The following is a 15,170-nucleotide window of genomic DNA, read 5'->3' on the forward strand; positions in this document are numbered from 1 at the left end:
AGGAAGGAGGGGGCCTGGGCAATCGTGAGTGTTAGTCGCTCAGGTGTGTCTGACTCTTTGCGCCCCCATGGACTGTAGCCCGCCAGGCTCCTCTGTCCACGGGGTTCTCCAGGCAAGAGTACTGGAGTGGGAAGCCATACCCTTCTTCAGGGGATCTTCCCCAGCCAGTGACTGAACCTGGGTCTCCTGCCTTGCAGGCAGATTCCTTACCATCTGAGCCACCAGGGAAGCCTGGGAAGCCTAAGTGATTGAGGTCAGACATCAGAAAGCAAGACAAGACTCTTGCTAACATGTCAGTGTTCTCTTAGGGGTAAGGGAGAGGCTGGGAGGAAGCCAGGAGATGGGGCGGGCTTGGGGTCCGGCTGGTGTGAGTTTTCACCAGTGGCAGTGCCCGTCACAAGCAAGGGGTCTTAAAGGAGGCCGGGCCTCCATGTGTCCTCCCGCCCACGCCCTGGGGCACCTCGAGAGGCCAGAGGCCCAGGGCGGCGGTCCAGGCTCAGTTGCCCTGTCTCATCACCTTTGACAACAGCCCCACGCCAGGTGCTGGGCTAAGCCTTCGTGGACGGTTCCTCCTGCAGTCGCCGCTCAGCCCTGCTCGATGGGTTCAGTGACCCCACTTCACAGATGAAGGCGCTGAGGCCGGGCCCCTCCCACAGCAGGACCAGGAAAGGGCCGGTCCCCCCACAAAACATCCTTCCCAGGTGCGTGTTCCAGGAGCAGATCTCCACGCCTGGGCCAGGATGCAGAGCCAGGGAGGAGCGTTTCAGAGCCAAGACCTGGTCTGTGACCCCTGGCCCCGGGTCAGGACGGGTCCCTGGGCATGAGGAGGGGGCAGGCCTGGTGCCAGGACGTGATGACCCACGTGGGGGCATAGCAGGCCCTGGAGACCCAGACGGGGGCCACACTTCCCCTGGTGTCCCCCAGCGCTTCCCATTCCCCCCCGCCAGTGGGCTGTGTGTTACTCGAGTGATTCTAAACGATTATTAAAATCAATAGAGGGAGACCCGAAGGTGCCCAAAGCCATCTCCTGGCCGGGTCCCTGCGGCTGCCTGGCTCCTGGGAGGGGAGCTGGCAGTGCTGTGTGCACCCGCGGGGGCGCTGGCAGTGCGGGCCCTGCGGCTTTCCTGGGGGGTGCAGGGAGGCTGGCCTCAGTGAGGACCCTCCAGGGGGTGGGGGGCGGCTATCTAGTTTCCCTGGCAGAGGCTGTCCCCGTCCCTCTGGGGCCCAGCCCCCTTGGTGCCATCAGCAGCAGCCCACCCCAGCCTGATGGCCCAGCCTCCCCTGCCCACGGTTCCCCCAGGCCCATATTCCACACCCTGCGGCACTTTCCAGAGTTGGCCATGCCAGCCACCCTCCCGGCCTTCGGACTCGCAGGTCCCTGGGCCTGCAAAACACCTCCTCCTCCCTTTCACCTGGATACGCACTCATCCACCAGGTCCCAGCTTCCCTCCAGGAAGTCTGCCCAGGCCCCCCCCAGGGGCTGCACTGCTCATCTGCTCCCCCAGCCCTGGAAGGACCCCAGCGCAGCAGGAACCACACTGTACCACACGTACCTTCAGGCTGTGTCCCCCATCCGACCGAACTCCCTGACGCCACGGCGCCCCCACGCCTGGCCCAGGGCCTACACATAACGGGGGCTCAGTAAGCGTCCCGTGAGCTCAGTGAATGAGCTGGGTGAATGAATGAATGAATGAATGAATACATAGGGAGAGGGAGAGCCAGGCATTCTTCCTGAGCCCCGGAGACCCTGGTCGGAACCTGAGGACTCCAGGCAGGTGGTTACAGAACCACAGGTACACTCCCATCCCGCCACGTATCGATGGGAAACTGGGGGCCCAGAGAGGGAGAGAGACTGCCCAAGGTCACATAGCAGACACAAGACTCGGTCCCGGGACTCCTGCCTCCCAGGCTTACTCTTCATCCGCCTCTCCTGCAAGCCAAGCTGCATGTAAAGGCAAGTGCTTGCTCTCAAAACACTGTAACCCCATCATCAGAAGATGGGGGCACCCCATCTCACTGAAGCAGAGAGGAGTCTGGGCCCAGACGCCCCAGTGGCCCCCAGGCCCTGAATTTGCTCTTCAAGCCCTCACAGCTCTGAGACCAGGACTTCCTGCCAAGGCCCGGTTCCGAGGTGCAACTCAGCACCCCCTGGCCGGCAGAGCCGAGACACACCCCAGGCACACACACCCCCTCCCCACCGCGGGCACGCAAGGGAGCTGCTGCTTAATAACTGAGTTCCTGCCCGGAATTCCATCCCAGGAAAACGAGAGACGTACGTGACTGTGCCCCATCCTCGGCCCTGGCTCAGGTTCCAACAGGCCCGGGGCCTCCTCCCTCTCCCCCACCACCCCTCCCTCTCTGCTTCAGACACACAGCTGCCTGGAAACCTGCGCCAGAGCCCGCCCTGTGCTCCAGGCCCAGCTCATCGTGTCTCACTGTAAGAGGGGCCTGAGGAAAGCCCTTCCCCGCAATGTCCCACAGTTTCTCTGCTGGCAAAATAAATGGCTTAGACTAGATCGGGGTTTTCTACTGGCGCTACCGACATCTGGAGTCGGATGATTCTTGGTCATGGAGGCCTGTCCAGTGAGATGGAATGTTTGATGGCTTCCCTGGCCTCCCCCTGCTAGATGCCAGAAGCATCCCCACCCCAAGTTATGACAACCCAAGGTGTCTCCAGACAATGCCAATATCCTCCCTGGGGTAGAGCCACTCCAGTAGAAAACCATAGGACTAGATGGTCTCCGGGGAGCCCCGCAGAGCAGAAAGAGGGTCTTCCCCAGTGTCTACCTTCCAGTAGTCGAGGATTCCTAACAACAGGGACCTGGGCTTTCCAGGTGGCTCAGCAGTAAAGAATCTGCCTGCAACGCAGGAACTGCAGGAGACACAGGTTCGCTCCCTGGGTGGGGAAGATCTCCTGATGGAGGGCATGACAACCCACTCCAGTGTTCTTGCCTGGAGAGCCCCATGGACAAAGGAGCCTGGCAGGCTATAGTCCATGGGGTTGCAAAGAGTTGAATATGACTAAACTGACTTAGCATGCACACACAGACGTGGGGCTATGTGATTTCTGGGCACCATTTCACCAAATCGTTCCAACAAACCCAGGAAGTGGGGATTATTACACCCATTGTACAGATGGGGAAACTGAGGCTGGGAGCTGTTACATTCCTTCTTAGCTCAGGGCCGCCACATGGCATTTCTTCAGCCCAGCATACTCCTTCCCCTCCTCCTTCCCCCTTTTGTTCTTAGCCTCAGGGCATCTCCGCTACAGAAGCCCCCTCTGCCCACCCCAGACAGAGTCAGGCTCCAGCACACACACTCACAGCACCCTGTCCCTGGCCTGGGCCTCGCAGTGATGGCCGTATCCTCTGTGATGACAGGCCAGTGAGCGCATCTCAAGGTCTGTCAGGGCAGGAACCTCACATCTTCTAGTTCACCCCGAATCTGCAGGATGTACCGACACGTGGCAGGGGCTCAGTAAACGCCTAGCGAGTCACAGGTGGGCAAACGGGGACCCGAGGTGGAGCCCCAGCACCACCTCTGTGTGCGGCCAGCCACCAGCCGTGGCTGGTGGAGCCTCAGCTCCACGGCCTATTTTCCCGAGCGCCTTCTGCCTGGTTCCAGCCCAATAGTGGAAGCGACAGAAGTCCTGGCGCTGATGCTGGCGCAGGTCAGGCCGGGGAAGGGGAGGGGTCAAAGCGTCCTCACGCAGCCTTGTTTCAGAGCAGAGGTCTTAACTCTCTTTAGGGATCGGAGGAGAAGCAATGGGACCGAATCCGGGACACAGCCCTGCCCCGGAGCTCCGCACACACGGTTCCCAGCCACCAGAGCACGGGTATCTGACGCGGCTGACTGTACCTGAGAGTCAGCTCTCCACGACAGGGTGGAGATGAGAGAAGAAAAGCCTAGATTCGACAACTGCGTTCTGACGCCTCTTTAAGAGGGAAAGGGAAGGAAAAGAAATCTGTCATTTCATAAAAACACTGCAGGCTGAATGCCACTTACAAAACATTCCTTCCTGTACGCCTCCCACCACAGCACCAGCCTGTGTCTGCCCCCCACTGCGCCAGCCTGGGTCCCCTGGGAGACTCCAGCGCCTCATCTCCCCCAGTCCCTGCTGCCCCCGGCGCTCGGAAGGTGCCTGGCACAGAGTAGGTGCTCAGTAATCCAACAAATGAATGAATGAATGAGGGAGTGAAGGAAAGAGGGAGTGGGTGAATGAATGAAGGAATAAGGGAGTAAGTGAATGAAAGTGAGCCAATGAATGAGAGTAGGGCATGAATGAGTGAATGAGGAAGTGACCAAATGAGCGAAGGTATAAGGGAGTGAATGAGGGAATGAATGAATGAGTGAGTGAATAATGGAGTGAGTGAGTAAATAAGTGACAGTGAATGAATGAGTGAATGAAGGTGTGAATGAATGAATGAATGAGTGAGTGAAGAAATGAGGGAGTGAATGAATGAGTGAATAAAGGAGTGAATGAATGAATGACAGTGAATGAATGAGTGAATGAGGGTGTGAATTAATGAATGAATGAGTGATGAGTGAATGAACGAACACCAGCCCTGACCCGTGGGTCCGATTCCAGCTCAGCTTCCCGTTCTCTGCAGGCCCTGCAGCCCCAAGGCCACCAGGGCCTCGTTCCCCAAGGCCCCAGCCTTCTAGGCCTTCCTGGGACCCACCTGCTCTCGGATCCCACGGAGTCTTGTCCCATGGGACCCAGCTTAAAGCGAGCCCTGCATCACCCTCCATGCCCACCCACCTCCCTGCCAAGGGTTAAGTGTGGCGAACGCTGCCTTCTGCAGTGTGAAAAGTGGCAAATAAATAGGTGGATAAAGAAGAAAGCATAACCCCCAGCAGCAATCAGCCAAACGCAGCTGGGACTGCCTGCCGCAGCGCCCTGACAAACTGTTCTCCATTATCTTTTCAAACACCTCCTTTCCCATGGCATTCCCCTCCCAGCTCCCTGGAGACCAGCCTTCAGACGATCTGGAGGAGGGGCTCAAACACATCCCTGAGGCTGGGGCCTCTTGCCTGCACCTCTCCCCTCCCCCTTCACACTCCTCCTGCCCTCCCACCCTCCGCAGCCCTCAGTTTTGTAGGACTTCCCAAAGCCACAGTGGGCAGGGCTGAGGCCCTGTATCCCTGGCCATGGAGGCCAGCAAGCTGGACCCAGACTCCACACACACACACACACACACACACACACACACAGCACAGAGCACAGAGCTGGGTGACCCAGGCAAGTGTCTCCACCTGACTCAGAGACTCAGTTTCTTCATCTGTAAAATGGGCTGCTCCTAGCCTGACCCCACGGCATTGTTCTGAGCACCTGGCCCACAGGAGGCACCCACAGATATTAAGGAGAGGCGGCCTCCTGACCCAGGGCTGCTGCGACTGCGGACAAGGATCCAGGACTGACAGCTGGCCCTGTTGAGGTGGCTGCAGAATTCTTCCTGCCTCGCCCACTGTTTCTGTTACAATGCCATCGGGCTATTTGGTTATTATAAACATAATAAAAAGCATTACGGAAAACTTAGAAAATGTGAGAGAAAGAAAATACCCATAATCCATGAGGCCACCACCCCCAACACACCCACTACCAGCCTCTGGCCAGTTTCCTTCCCTTCTTCTGTTCCCTCCGCACATTTTTCATCAAAAAACTGTGTTGGGGGCACTATTTCCGCCCCGTTGCTCCCATTTGGGATCGCATTCCCTTCACTCTCCGGGTGATCACGATGTCACAATAGCTTGTAAGGGCCGGGACCTGCCAAGGCAGGGGTCCCCAACCTCTGGGCTGCAGACCGGTACCTCTGGTCTGACCAGCAGCAGCAGCAGATTAGACATAAAGCGCACGATCAATGTAATGTGCTTGAATCATCCCCAAACCATCCCCCTGCTTCCTGTTCCGTGGGAAAACTGTCTCCCGTGAAATGTGTCCCTGGGGCCAAAGAGGTTGGGGACCACTGTCTGTGGTTCCCTACTCAGCCCCCATCGAGGTCTTCAACCTTCTGCTGTGGTGAATGGAGCTCATTCATTCAGAGCAGGAAATGAGATGGTCAAGATGGCCAAGGACCATCAAGATGGCTGTGGACCCGGACCTGACGCTGGCCCCACCTCCCTGAGCCCCCAGCCTCCACCCTCTGCAAATACAGAGCTGGGGGCAGCCGAGGGGGTGACCAGCATGAAGCCAGGTGGGCGGTGAGAGCCCCCGTGGCCCGGCCCAGCCTCGTATCACTGTGGCCTGGTTTGTGCTCCTGACCACCTGGGGCCCCGGGGGGACCTGGCACCTGCCCAGCTCTGCTGCTGCTTACTGGGCAGCCCAGGACCAGTCAGAGAGTCACAGAAGCCCCCCTGGGCCTGGCCCCTCTTCTGTGGAGCAGCCAGTGAAAATCAGCCCCAGACAAGACCACCCTGGACCGCGCTGGAGAGACAGGGAGGGTGGTCCGTGTGACCTCTCCCACGAGGTGACGCTGCAGCAAAGATGCCAAGATCTGGGGCAGAGGGAACAGCAGGAACGGAGGCCCCGAGGCAGGAAGGAGCCTGCTATGGCTGGAGCCTGGAGAGCCAGCAGGTGAGGCCAGAGACCTCGGGGAGCCTTGAGGGCCAGGTGAGGGGTTGGGCCTTCATGCTAAGTGCAGTAAGAAGCCATGAGGGGCTTTTATACATATACATATATATATATATATATATGCATTTGCTTGTTTGGCTGCGCCGGGTCTTAGTTGAGGCGCGCAGGGTCTTTGCCCTTTGTGGTCACATGTGGGATCTAGTTCTGTGATCAAGGATGGAACTCCCTGCCTTGGGAGCTCAGAGTCTCAGCCACTGGACCACCAGGAAGTCCTCACAAAGGGGCTTTAAGTAAAAGAGAAACACAGCAGGGAGGCGGGGTGAGGCGACCCAGGAGCGTGAGCCTGGAGGATAAAGACCTAGAAGCAGGAGTATTTCTGGAACGCCCACCTGGGGGAGTGGCGAAGTGGAAAATGAGGTTGGAGGTGGGTCAGGTCCACCTGTCGGGGCCGAGGACATGGGGAAGGAAGGAGGAGGAGGCACTGCTCCCGCCCACCCTCCATCCCTGCAGCCATCTCACCACCCAGGTGCTGCCCACCTGGCCGGGATCCCCGGTAAGGGGTCAGCCAAGCTGGGCAGGGCAGCCACAGCTCTCCCCCTCTGCTGCCTGGACTCAGGGTCAGGGAGGTGTAGGCAGGGCTCCCCCAGGAGTCTCGTGGCCTGGGACCTTCCCAGGTGTGGCCTCCACGGCCTGCTGTGATGGAGTGCATGTCTGAACAGTGGACGGAAGACCACCATCAATGGTTGTCAGCTCTTGGACCCTCTGCTGTGACCTTTACAGGGACTATCACTTCAATCTCTCATTATTCCTACATGGGGAAACGAAGGCTCAGAGGCCAAAGAGATGGGAAGAGGCAAGGCTGGGGCTCTAGAGTCCATTTCTAAGCCACCAAACTTTCTAGAAGGTTGCCAAGCCCCCACTCCTTGCTCACCTATCCACCCCCAACTCAGGTTCACCTAACAGTGAGCCCCCCCAGGGGCTCCACATTCCACAATGACAGACAGTACCCACTCTCCCCTCCCCACCCCAGGGAAGGCATCGCTAATCCATCACAGACCTCATTGATGCCTCACTGCTATACTTTCCATTTGCTCCATGACATATGGCCTCAGAATCCTCCTTAGCACTGCACTCCAGGCAGCTACTATGGACTGATCAGAGCTGGTATCCAAGAAGAAAACTATCCACCATCCTTGATCCGATCTATTCAATCGCTTTATAGAGAGAGTGGCTGAACCCCAGAGAGGGGGAGAGACTTCTCAAGACCATGTGATAATCTAGTGACAAAGACAGGCCTGGGATCCACTCTCCTGACTTGTTTCTGGTTCAAACCCCTCACTCAGGTGACCAGGGTCTGAAATTAACACTGGCGGTCCTCAGAGATGCCATCCGAGGCAAGGGGTCACCACCAACCCATCACCACCCCCAACCACAGTTCAGCTGGATCTACGTCCATTCCTTGTGAACAAAGGAATCTGAACCGAAGGCTGCCTGGACCCGTTTGTGGATAAGCCCCTCTCAGAGGGCCCTCCATGTGCCCCTGTCCTGGGCAGCTGGGCTGCTGGCCCATCAGCACGAAGCCAACACCCCCAACCCACCCAAGAGTTTGGGGAAAACGCAGCTACTCACCACTGCTGGACTTCCTTCTCGGTAACTGCAAGAGAAAAGAGAAAAGTGGCCTTTTAGCTCAGGGAGGTGTCCTAGGGGACAGACAGACACAGGGGAGCCTCCTTCCTGCCCTCCCTGCCCCCCGCTCTTGGCCATTCTGCCCATGTCTGGACATTTCTGGACACCAGCCAGCTCTGTACAAGAAGATGCCTGCAATCCCCTACCCCCAGCTGGTAAGCAGTCTCAGTCTGACCATCCCGACCCCAGGAGGCAACAATGGCCCATCCCCTCCAGATGTTCACTGCGCTGCTGGGAGGACTGTCAAGACCAGCCTCTTGCAGGCAGGGGCTGGTCTCTCCCTGCTGCCCTGGGCATGTCAGGCAGGACTGTGTGCCCGGACCAACACGGAGGATCAGTCATCCCCATCTGGCGTCCCTGGGGACAGGATGGTCAGAGAAGCCACTGGCGCCCCCAGGCACTCAGCCTCCCTGCCTGCGCATGGAGGGCCAGGGCAGAAAGGCTGAACCCCCTCCTCCACCCTGGAAGCACCCAGCACCCTCCCCTCCTCCACCCATCCCTCCAGCCCCTCAAAGCATTCAGCCCCAGGTTCTTTTTACAGGCAAGGCAAGAACGGAGCCGTGAACCAAAAGATGGAACAAGCCATATAAAGTAGCAGAACCTCCAGCCGAGCCCAAATAGTCATTCTTTACTGAACCGTGAAATAAACCAAAAAAAAGTTGTTGTTTTTTTTTCTGAAAAGTAGTGAATCCGTTCGGTTTGGAACAAAAGCAGTAATTTCTCTAAAGTCACTGAACAAGAACATCTAACCACCTCTAAGGCCTCGCTCATTCCCGGGGCGGGGGGGTGGACCTTGGGAGAGCACTTTCAGCACTCCGCGCCTCAGTTTTCCTGTTTGTAAAATGGGAATAAGTTATAGTACCTGCCACACTAGCTGTCCTGGGAATCCAATCAGAACAGGTGTGAATATTCCTGAGTCCCCAGCACAGGGCCTGGCACTTGGATGTGCTCGATGCAGACTTGGAGAATGAATGAGTGAGTAAACAGACAGGAAGCTGGGTGTTGGGTGCAGGTCAGGTGAGTCAAAGAACTGAAGTCCCTTCCCAGCGAAGTGGGGAAGGAGGCCCAGGGGGATCCACCTCACCATGTGTGCCTGATCAGGTTCGAGGTCACTTTTCAAGAAACTGTTCAGAGCAAGCTCGGAACAGCTGCCAAGTCCCGAGCGCCCACCACAAGCCTCGATCTGGAGCAGGGCGGGCCTCTGTGCTTTGGTTCAGCTGCCCTGACAACGCTCCCAGGGACGCCGCCGCTCTGCCCTGGTTGCAGACGGGGAAACTGAGGCACGAAGGGCGGCAGGAGGTGCAGTGGGAGGGCGAGGATCTGCATTCGAGTCTGTGGCTCAGCCACCCGCCCATAGTCGGACCCTAGTGGTCAGACTCCCGGGGCAGGTGGCAAGGCTCTGCCAAGGCCCCCTTGTCAGCACTCTCCTCCCACACGAGGCTGGAGGAGATGCCCTGTCCACCGGCACAACGCTGAGTCTGTCACACAGAGTGAAGTAAGTCAGGAAAACAAACGTCATATATTAAGACACACATGTGGAATCTAGAGAAATGGTACTGGTGAACCTATTTACAGGGCAGGAATAGAGACGCAGGCAATAGAGAACACGCTTGTGGACGCAGAGGGGGAAGGAAAGGGAGGGATGAACCGAGAGAGCAGCGTTAAAGTATATACACGACCACGTGTAAAACACACAGCTAGTGGGAAGCTGCGGTATATACAACACAAGGAGCTCAGCTCAAGGCTCTGCGATGACCCAGAGGGATGGGGTGGGGATGGGGGAGGGAGGTTCCAGGAGGAGGGGATATATGGACACAAAGAGCTAATTCTTGATGTTGTACAGCATAAACCAACATAGCATTGTAAAGCAATCACACTCCAATTTAAAGAGAGAGAGACAGCAAGGCAACAGCGAGAGTCGTAGGTTGCCAGGAACAGCCAGCCCTGGTGTAAAAGAATGCAATTTTCCAAGAGCGTTTTGGCAGAGGGTAGAGAGTGCCTCGGACAGCAAGGAGATCAAGCCAGTCAATCCTAAAGGAAATCAACCTTGAATATTCACTGGAAGGACTGATGCTGAAGCTGAAGCTCTGATACTTTTAGCCACCTAATGTGAAGAGCCGACTCAGAAAAGAAAGACCATGACGCTGGGAAAGATTGAGGGCAGGAGGAGAAGGGGACGACAGAGGATGAGACGGTTGGATGACATCACCAACTCGTGGACATGAGGCTGAGCAAACTCCGGGAGACAGTGAAGGACAGGGAAGCCTGGAGTGCTGCAGTATGGGGTCGCAGAGTCGGACACGACTGAGTGGCTGAACAAGAGAGTGGGAAGGGAATCAGGCAGGAGGGTGGCAAGGGAAATCTTCCCTGGTCTAACAGAGACTGGGCAGCCCTACACTTACCACCCACACTTGGTAGAGAAGGGCAGCAGGAGCCAAGGGACTGATCCTTAAATTCAACCTGGAGACACAGGAGATCCATCACAGTGTAGCCAGGGGTTTAGGGGCTCACACTCTGGAGCCAGAATGGACACCCCGAGTTTAAACCTAGCTCTGCAGCTTACTAGCTGTGTGTCCCCGGGTGAAGAACTTCCCCCCTCTGAGCCTCAGTTTCCTCATCTGTCAAATGGGCTAGTTGTGAAGACTAAAGTGCTTGGTGCTCTTCATGGGCATAAAATCCCATAGATAGGTGTGCCCCCGTTTTCCCAATGAGGAGATTGAGCCTCAGGCAGGCCGGCTTACGTGGCTGAGTTACCTGAGGTGGCTGGGTGGGGCCAGGGGCCAGGACTGTGCCTCCAGAGCCCAGGATGGATGCCCAAGTGGACAGCCACCCCCCGCCCCGACTTCAAGTCATCCAATGAACTGTGTGACCTTGTGTGACCTTGGCATCATATGATACAAACAAGAGGAGCAGGGTAGCACGCACTGGGGTACTGCTGACCTTAGGCGAGGCCGCTCCCTCAAGGTCAGAGGAGAAGGCTTCCCTGGACTCCCCCAGCTCAGAAGTCCCGACCCTCTCCTGACCATGCCCCCTGCCCCATCTCCCAGCAGCACCACCCCCCCCAGGGCCTCTCAACCTCCACCTCCTCCCCAGGCCCTTCACCAGGCCCTGTACCCAATAAGCCCTCAAGACACAGACACAGTTGGCTGCCCCTTCCCCATTACAAGGGCCCCCACAACAGAGCACAGAGTGGTCAGCAGGTGGCCAAGCTCTGCAGGCTGTGAGCTGGGAAGGGGGAGACAGGCCCTGCCCCTGCTTCACGCAGCTAATTAACCAGGAAACAGGTATCCCCTGGCCCCGTGTCAGGCCCGGCAGCTGCCACTGCTTCACTGCCTGTAGCCCTGGGGTCTGTTGGAGGGGCGGCGAGCAGCAGGCAGGTCTCGGAGGGGCTTGGCCACCTCCCCCCACTCCACAAAGGTCAGGCAGGCCTGCCTCCAAATTTCAGCTCCCAGTCTAATCATGAAGATACAACGAGACAAATGCAGAACGTGGGACATTCGATCAGACAACTGTCCAGGGTACTTAAATGTCAGTGCGAAAAGGTAGAAAACAAGGCAGGGCATTGTTCCAGATTTAAAAAAAGACTGACAAGACAAGGCCATCAAATGCAACTTGAAATGCCTGGCGTGGGTCCTGAATCTGGAGTTAAAGACCAGCTACTACGGGTGCAGATGACACCACCCTTATGGCAGAAAGCAAAGAGGAACTAAAGAGCCTCTTGATGAAGGTGAAAGAGGAGAGTGAAAAGCCGGCTTAAAACGCAACATTCAAAAAATGAAGATCATGGCATCCAGTCCTATCACTTCATGGCAAATAGATGGGGAAAAAGTGGAAACTTGCAGATTTTCTTTTCTTGGGCTCCAAAATCACTGTATACGGTGACTGCAGCCATGAAATTAAAAGATGCTTGCTCTTTGGAAGAAAAGCTATGACAAACCTAGACAGTATATTAAAAAGTGGAGACATCACTTTGCCGACAAAGGTCCGTCTAGTCAAAGATGTGGTTTCTCCAGTAGTCTTGTATGGATGTGAGAGTTGGGACGTAAAGAAGGCTGAGCACCAAAGAACTGATGCTTTCCAACTGTGGTGTTGGAGAAGACTCTTGAGAGTCCCTTGGACTGCAGGGAGATCCAACCAGTCAATCCTAAAGGAAATCAGTCCTGAATATTCATTGGTAGGACTGATGCTGAAGTTGAAGCTCCAATGCTTTGGCCACTTGATGCAAAGAGGCAACTCGCTGGAAAAGACCCTGATGCTGGGAAAGACTGAGGGCAGGAGGAGAAGGGGGCATCAGAGGATGAGATGGTTGGATGGCATCACTGACTCAACGAGCCTGAGTTTGAGCAAACTCCAGGAGATAGTGAAGGACAAGGAACCTTGACATGCTGAAGTCCATGGGGGTCAGAAAGAGTCAGACATGACTGAGCAACTGAACCACAACAACTATGGGTGTGAGAGATATGATGGGGATGGCGGGGGAAGCTGCCCACAGGTAGGCACTCAGATGCCCGGATGGACTCACTGCTCATTTCGTTAGGAGCAGCTACGGCATGGAGGTGATGTGGGACCATGTCCTCTTTCCTTGGGATGTGCCCTGAAGTATTTAGGGGTGACAATCAGGATGCCTGCAGCCTCCCTCGAGAGGTTCAGAAATATACACACACATATTTAGAAAGAGACAGGAAGCAAGTGTGGCAAAATGCTGACAGCTGGCTCATTGAGACAACGGACGCACAGGTGCTCACGGCCCCGGAGCCGCTCTTGAGCTTTCAAGATTAAAAGTTGGGGGGAAGCTTTGGCCTCATCAGCCCACTGCCTGCGTGCACCCCCTCACAGCACCAGAAGAGCGGAGGGTCCTGCTGGGGGCACATGCCCCCAGCAGCTCCAAGGACCACAGGCACTAGGAGGGAGGAGGGGGCGAGGGGACAGTTATGGGGTCCCTCTGTCTTCGCCCTCTGCCCAGACACTAGAGTGACATTCCCAGGCTCAGGCTCCCCACTTGGGCCCATCCCCCATCCCTCCGAGTCTCCATTCAAGTGTGAAATTAACATGCATCCACCACGGGCTGGGCAGGTCCGTGCTCAGGGCTCAGCGCCCAGGATGCATGAAGGTCATTTTCAGGGCGACCAGCCCCCTGTCCCCTGCCCACACCAGTCCTGTGACGCCCTCAAGCTTCTCTAATCGGCCCCACCTCCAGGCCTTCGTACCGGCTTCTCCTTCTGCCCGGAACCCTTGCCCTCGCCTCTGTCACTGGGGTAACCCCTACAACACTTTTCAAGTCCCAGCTGGGATGTTCCTTTTCTAGGAAGCTCTTCTAAGCCCCCTCTTTGGGAACCCCCTTCATATGTGGGAAGCGCTGTTTAAATGGAGTATTGTCTTCCCATCAACTATATAACAGAGGGTCAGACAGGGCGCTGCCTGCAGGGCCAAGCCAGGGAGAAGGGATTACAGGACACTGGAAAAATAGGGCGGACCACAGAGAAGGCTCTGGCCGTGTGCCCTTGGACGAATGAACTCACGTCTCTGAGCCTTGGTTTGTTCATCTGTGCATGTGAAAGTGTTAGTCGCTTACTCGTGTCTGATTCTTTGCAACCCCATAGACTATAGCCTGCCAGGCTCCTCTGTCCTTGAAATTTTCCAAGCAAGATTCCAGGAGTGAGTAGCCATTCCCTTCTCCAGGGATCTTCCTGACCCAGGATCGAACCCAGGTCTCCTGCGTTGCAGGTGGCAGTCTGAGCCACCGATGGGACAAATAACAACCTCCCTCTGAGAGAAGGGGGATGAAGTTAGAGTGCTCAGTGTGATGTCTGGCACCCAGCGAGGGCTCATTAGAAGCCCTTTCCCCTCCTCATTTTCCCAGATGGACACTAAGTCCCCAGTGGTCAAGCGCTTCTCCTAGCATCGCCCTCAAAGCCCGGCCCCAGTGTCCCAACGTGGGAGGCAGAGAATAGACCCTGTTGATTCCCACATCGTCACCAAACCACTTGGCTGGGCTGGGAACACGTCCTAAAATATGATTCTCACAACGTGTTTACCTTCCCCATTACGACTGGCTCCGGCCAGTTTTAAAAACAAGCTGCCTTTCTCCAGCTCACTCCCGCCTCCAGGCTCATTAGGGAGACCGGTATTTAAGACCACGTGGCCTAAACTTGGAGAGGCTCTGGGTCAGCAACCTGTCTCCACCACTGGTAGACTGGCTTGCTCCAAAACAAGCGACTTATCCTCTCTGAGCCTCAGGATCCTCATCTGAAGGATGGGTATAGACGCCTAGCAGGCAGAGCCATCGGGAGGGTTTCTTGAGGGCTGGATAGAAAATTCCCAGCTTAGAGGACAGCTGGGTGTCCACTGGACTCCCTCCCGCTAACCTGCCCTGAGCACCAGGGGCAGCGGAGCTAGAGCGGGCCTGCTGGGGGCTCAGCGTGGAGAGCAGGGCCTAGCCCCTGCCCCCGACCCAGTCTTCACCCCTGGCTGTGGTGGGGGTCCACCCAGGCCCCCTGCTCCCCTCCCACGCCCAGAGCCCCATTCCCGGGCGCTCTCTGCTCCTCCTCCCCTGCCCACAGCTCTGTCTGCCGGGAAAGAACATGAGAGCCGGTCCCTGGAGCCCAGGATAAATGTTGAGTCTGATTTTTATTTCCCTAAAGCAAAATACCTCTCTCCTGATGGAAGCTCAGCTCAAACACGGTGGGAACAGACAGCAGGGGCTGCAGCCCCCACAGAGGTGCTTGCAGGACTCCCTGCAGGCGGCCTCCCCAGGCCTGTTCTGCGGGGGGTCCCTTTCCAACTCCAGGGACAAAGGCTGCAAGAACGCCGGTCATGCCTCCCCCGCCCCCACAGCCGCTGAAGGAAAACCCATCAGCAAAGCGGCCTCCGGTTTGCTTCACACAAAAAGAGAACGTGGGGGCCGTTTGGACCT

The 15,170-nt window shown here is 56.7% G+C and overlaps 2 protein-coding genes across 2 annotated transcripts in view; one reads left to right on the forward strand and one right to left on the reverse strand.

The window, feature by feature from the left end:
* Positions 1 to 15,170, forward strand: part of C3H9orf78 (chromosome 3 C9orf78 homolog) — a 416,805-nt gene that overhangs the window by 105,846 nt on the left and 295,789 nt on the right. The gene's annotated exons all lie outside the window — the stretch shown is intronic.
* Positions 1 to 15,170, reverse strand: part of NCS1 (neuronal calcium sensor 1) — a 55,482-nt gene that overhangs the window by 20,787 nt on the left and 19,525 nt on the right. The window contains exon 2 of the mRNA XM_065928247.1: positions 8,201 to 8,225. Coding sequence (XP_065784319.1) covers positions 8,201 to 8,225 — 25 coding nt within the window. The remainder of the gene's footprint in view (positions 1 to 8,200; positions 8,226 to 15,170) is intronic.

Source organism: Muntiacus reevesi, chromosome 3, assembly GCF_963930625.1.
Source record: "Muntiacus reevesi chromosome 3, mMunRee1.1, whole genome shotgun sequence".
In the NCBI taxonomy this organism is placed as follows: Eukaryota; Metazoa; Chordata; class Mammalia; order Artiodactyla; family Cervidae; genus Muntiacus; species Muntiacus reevesi.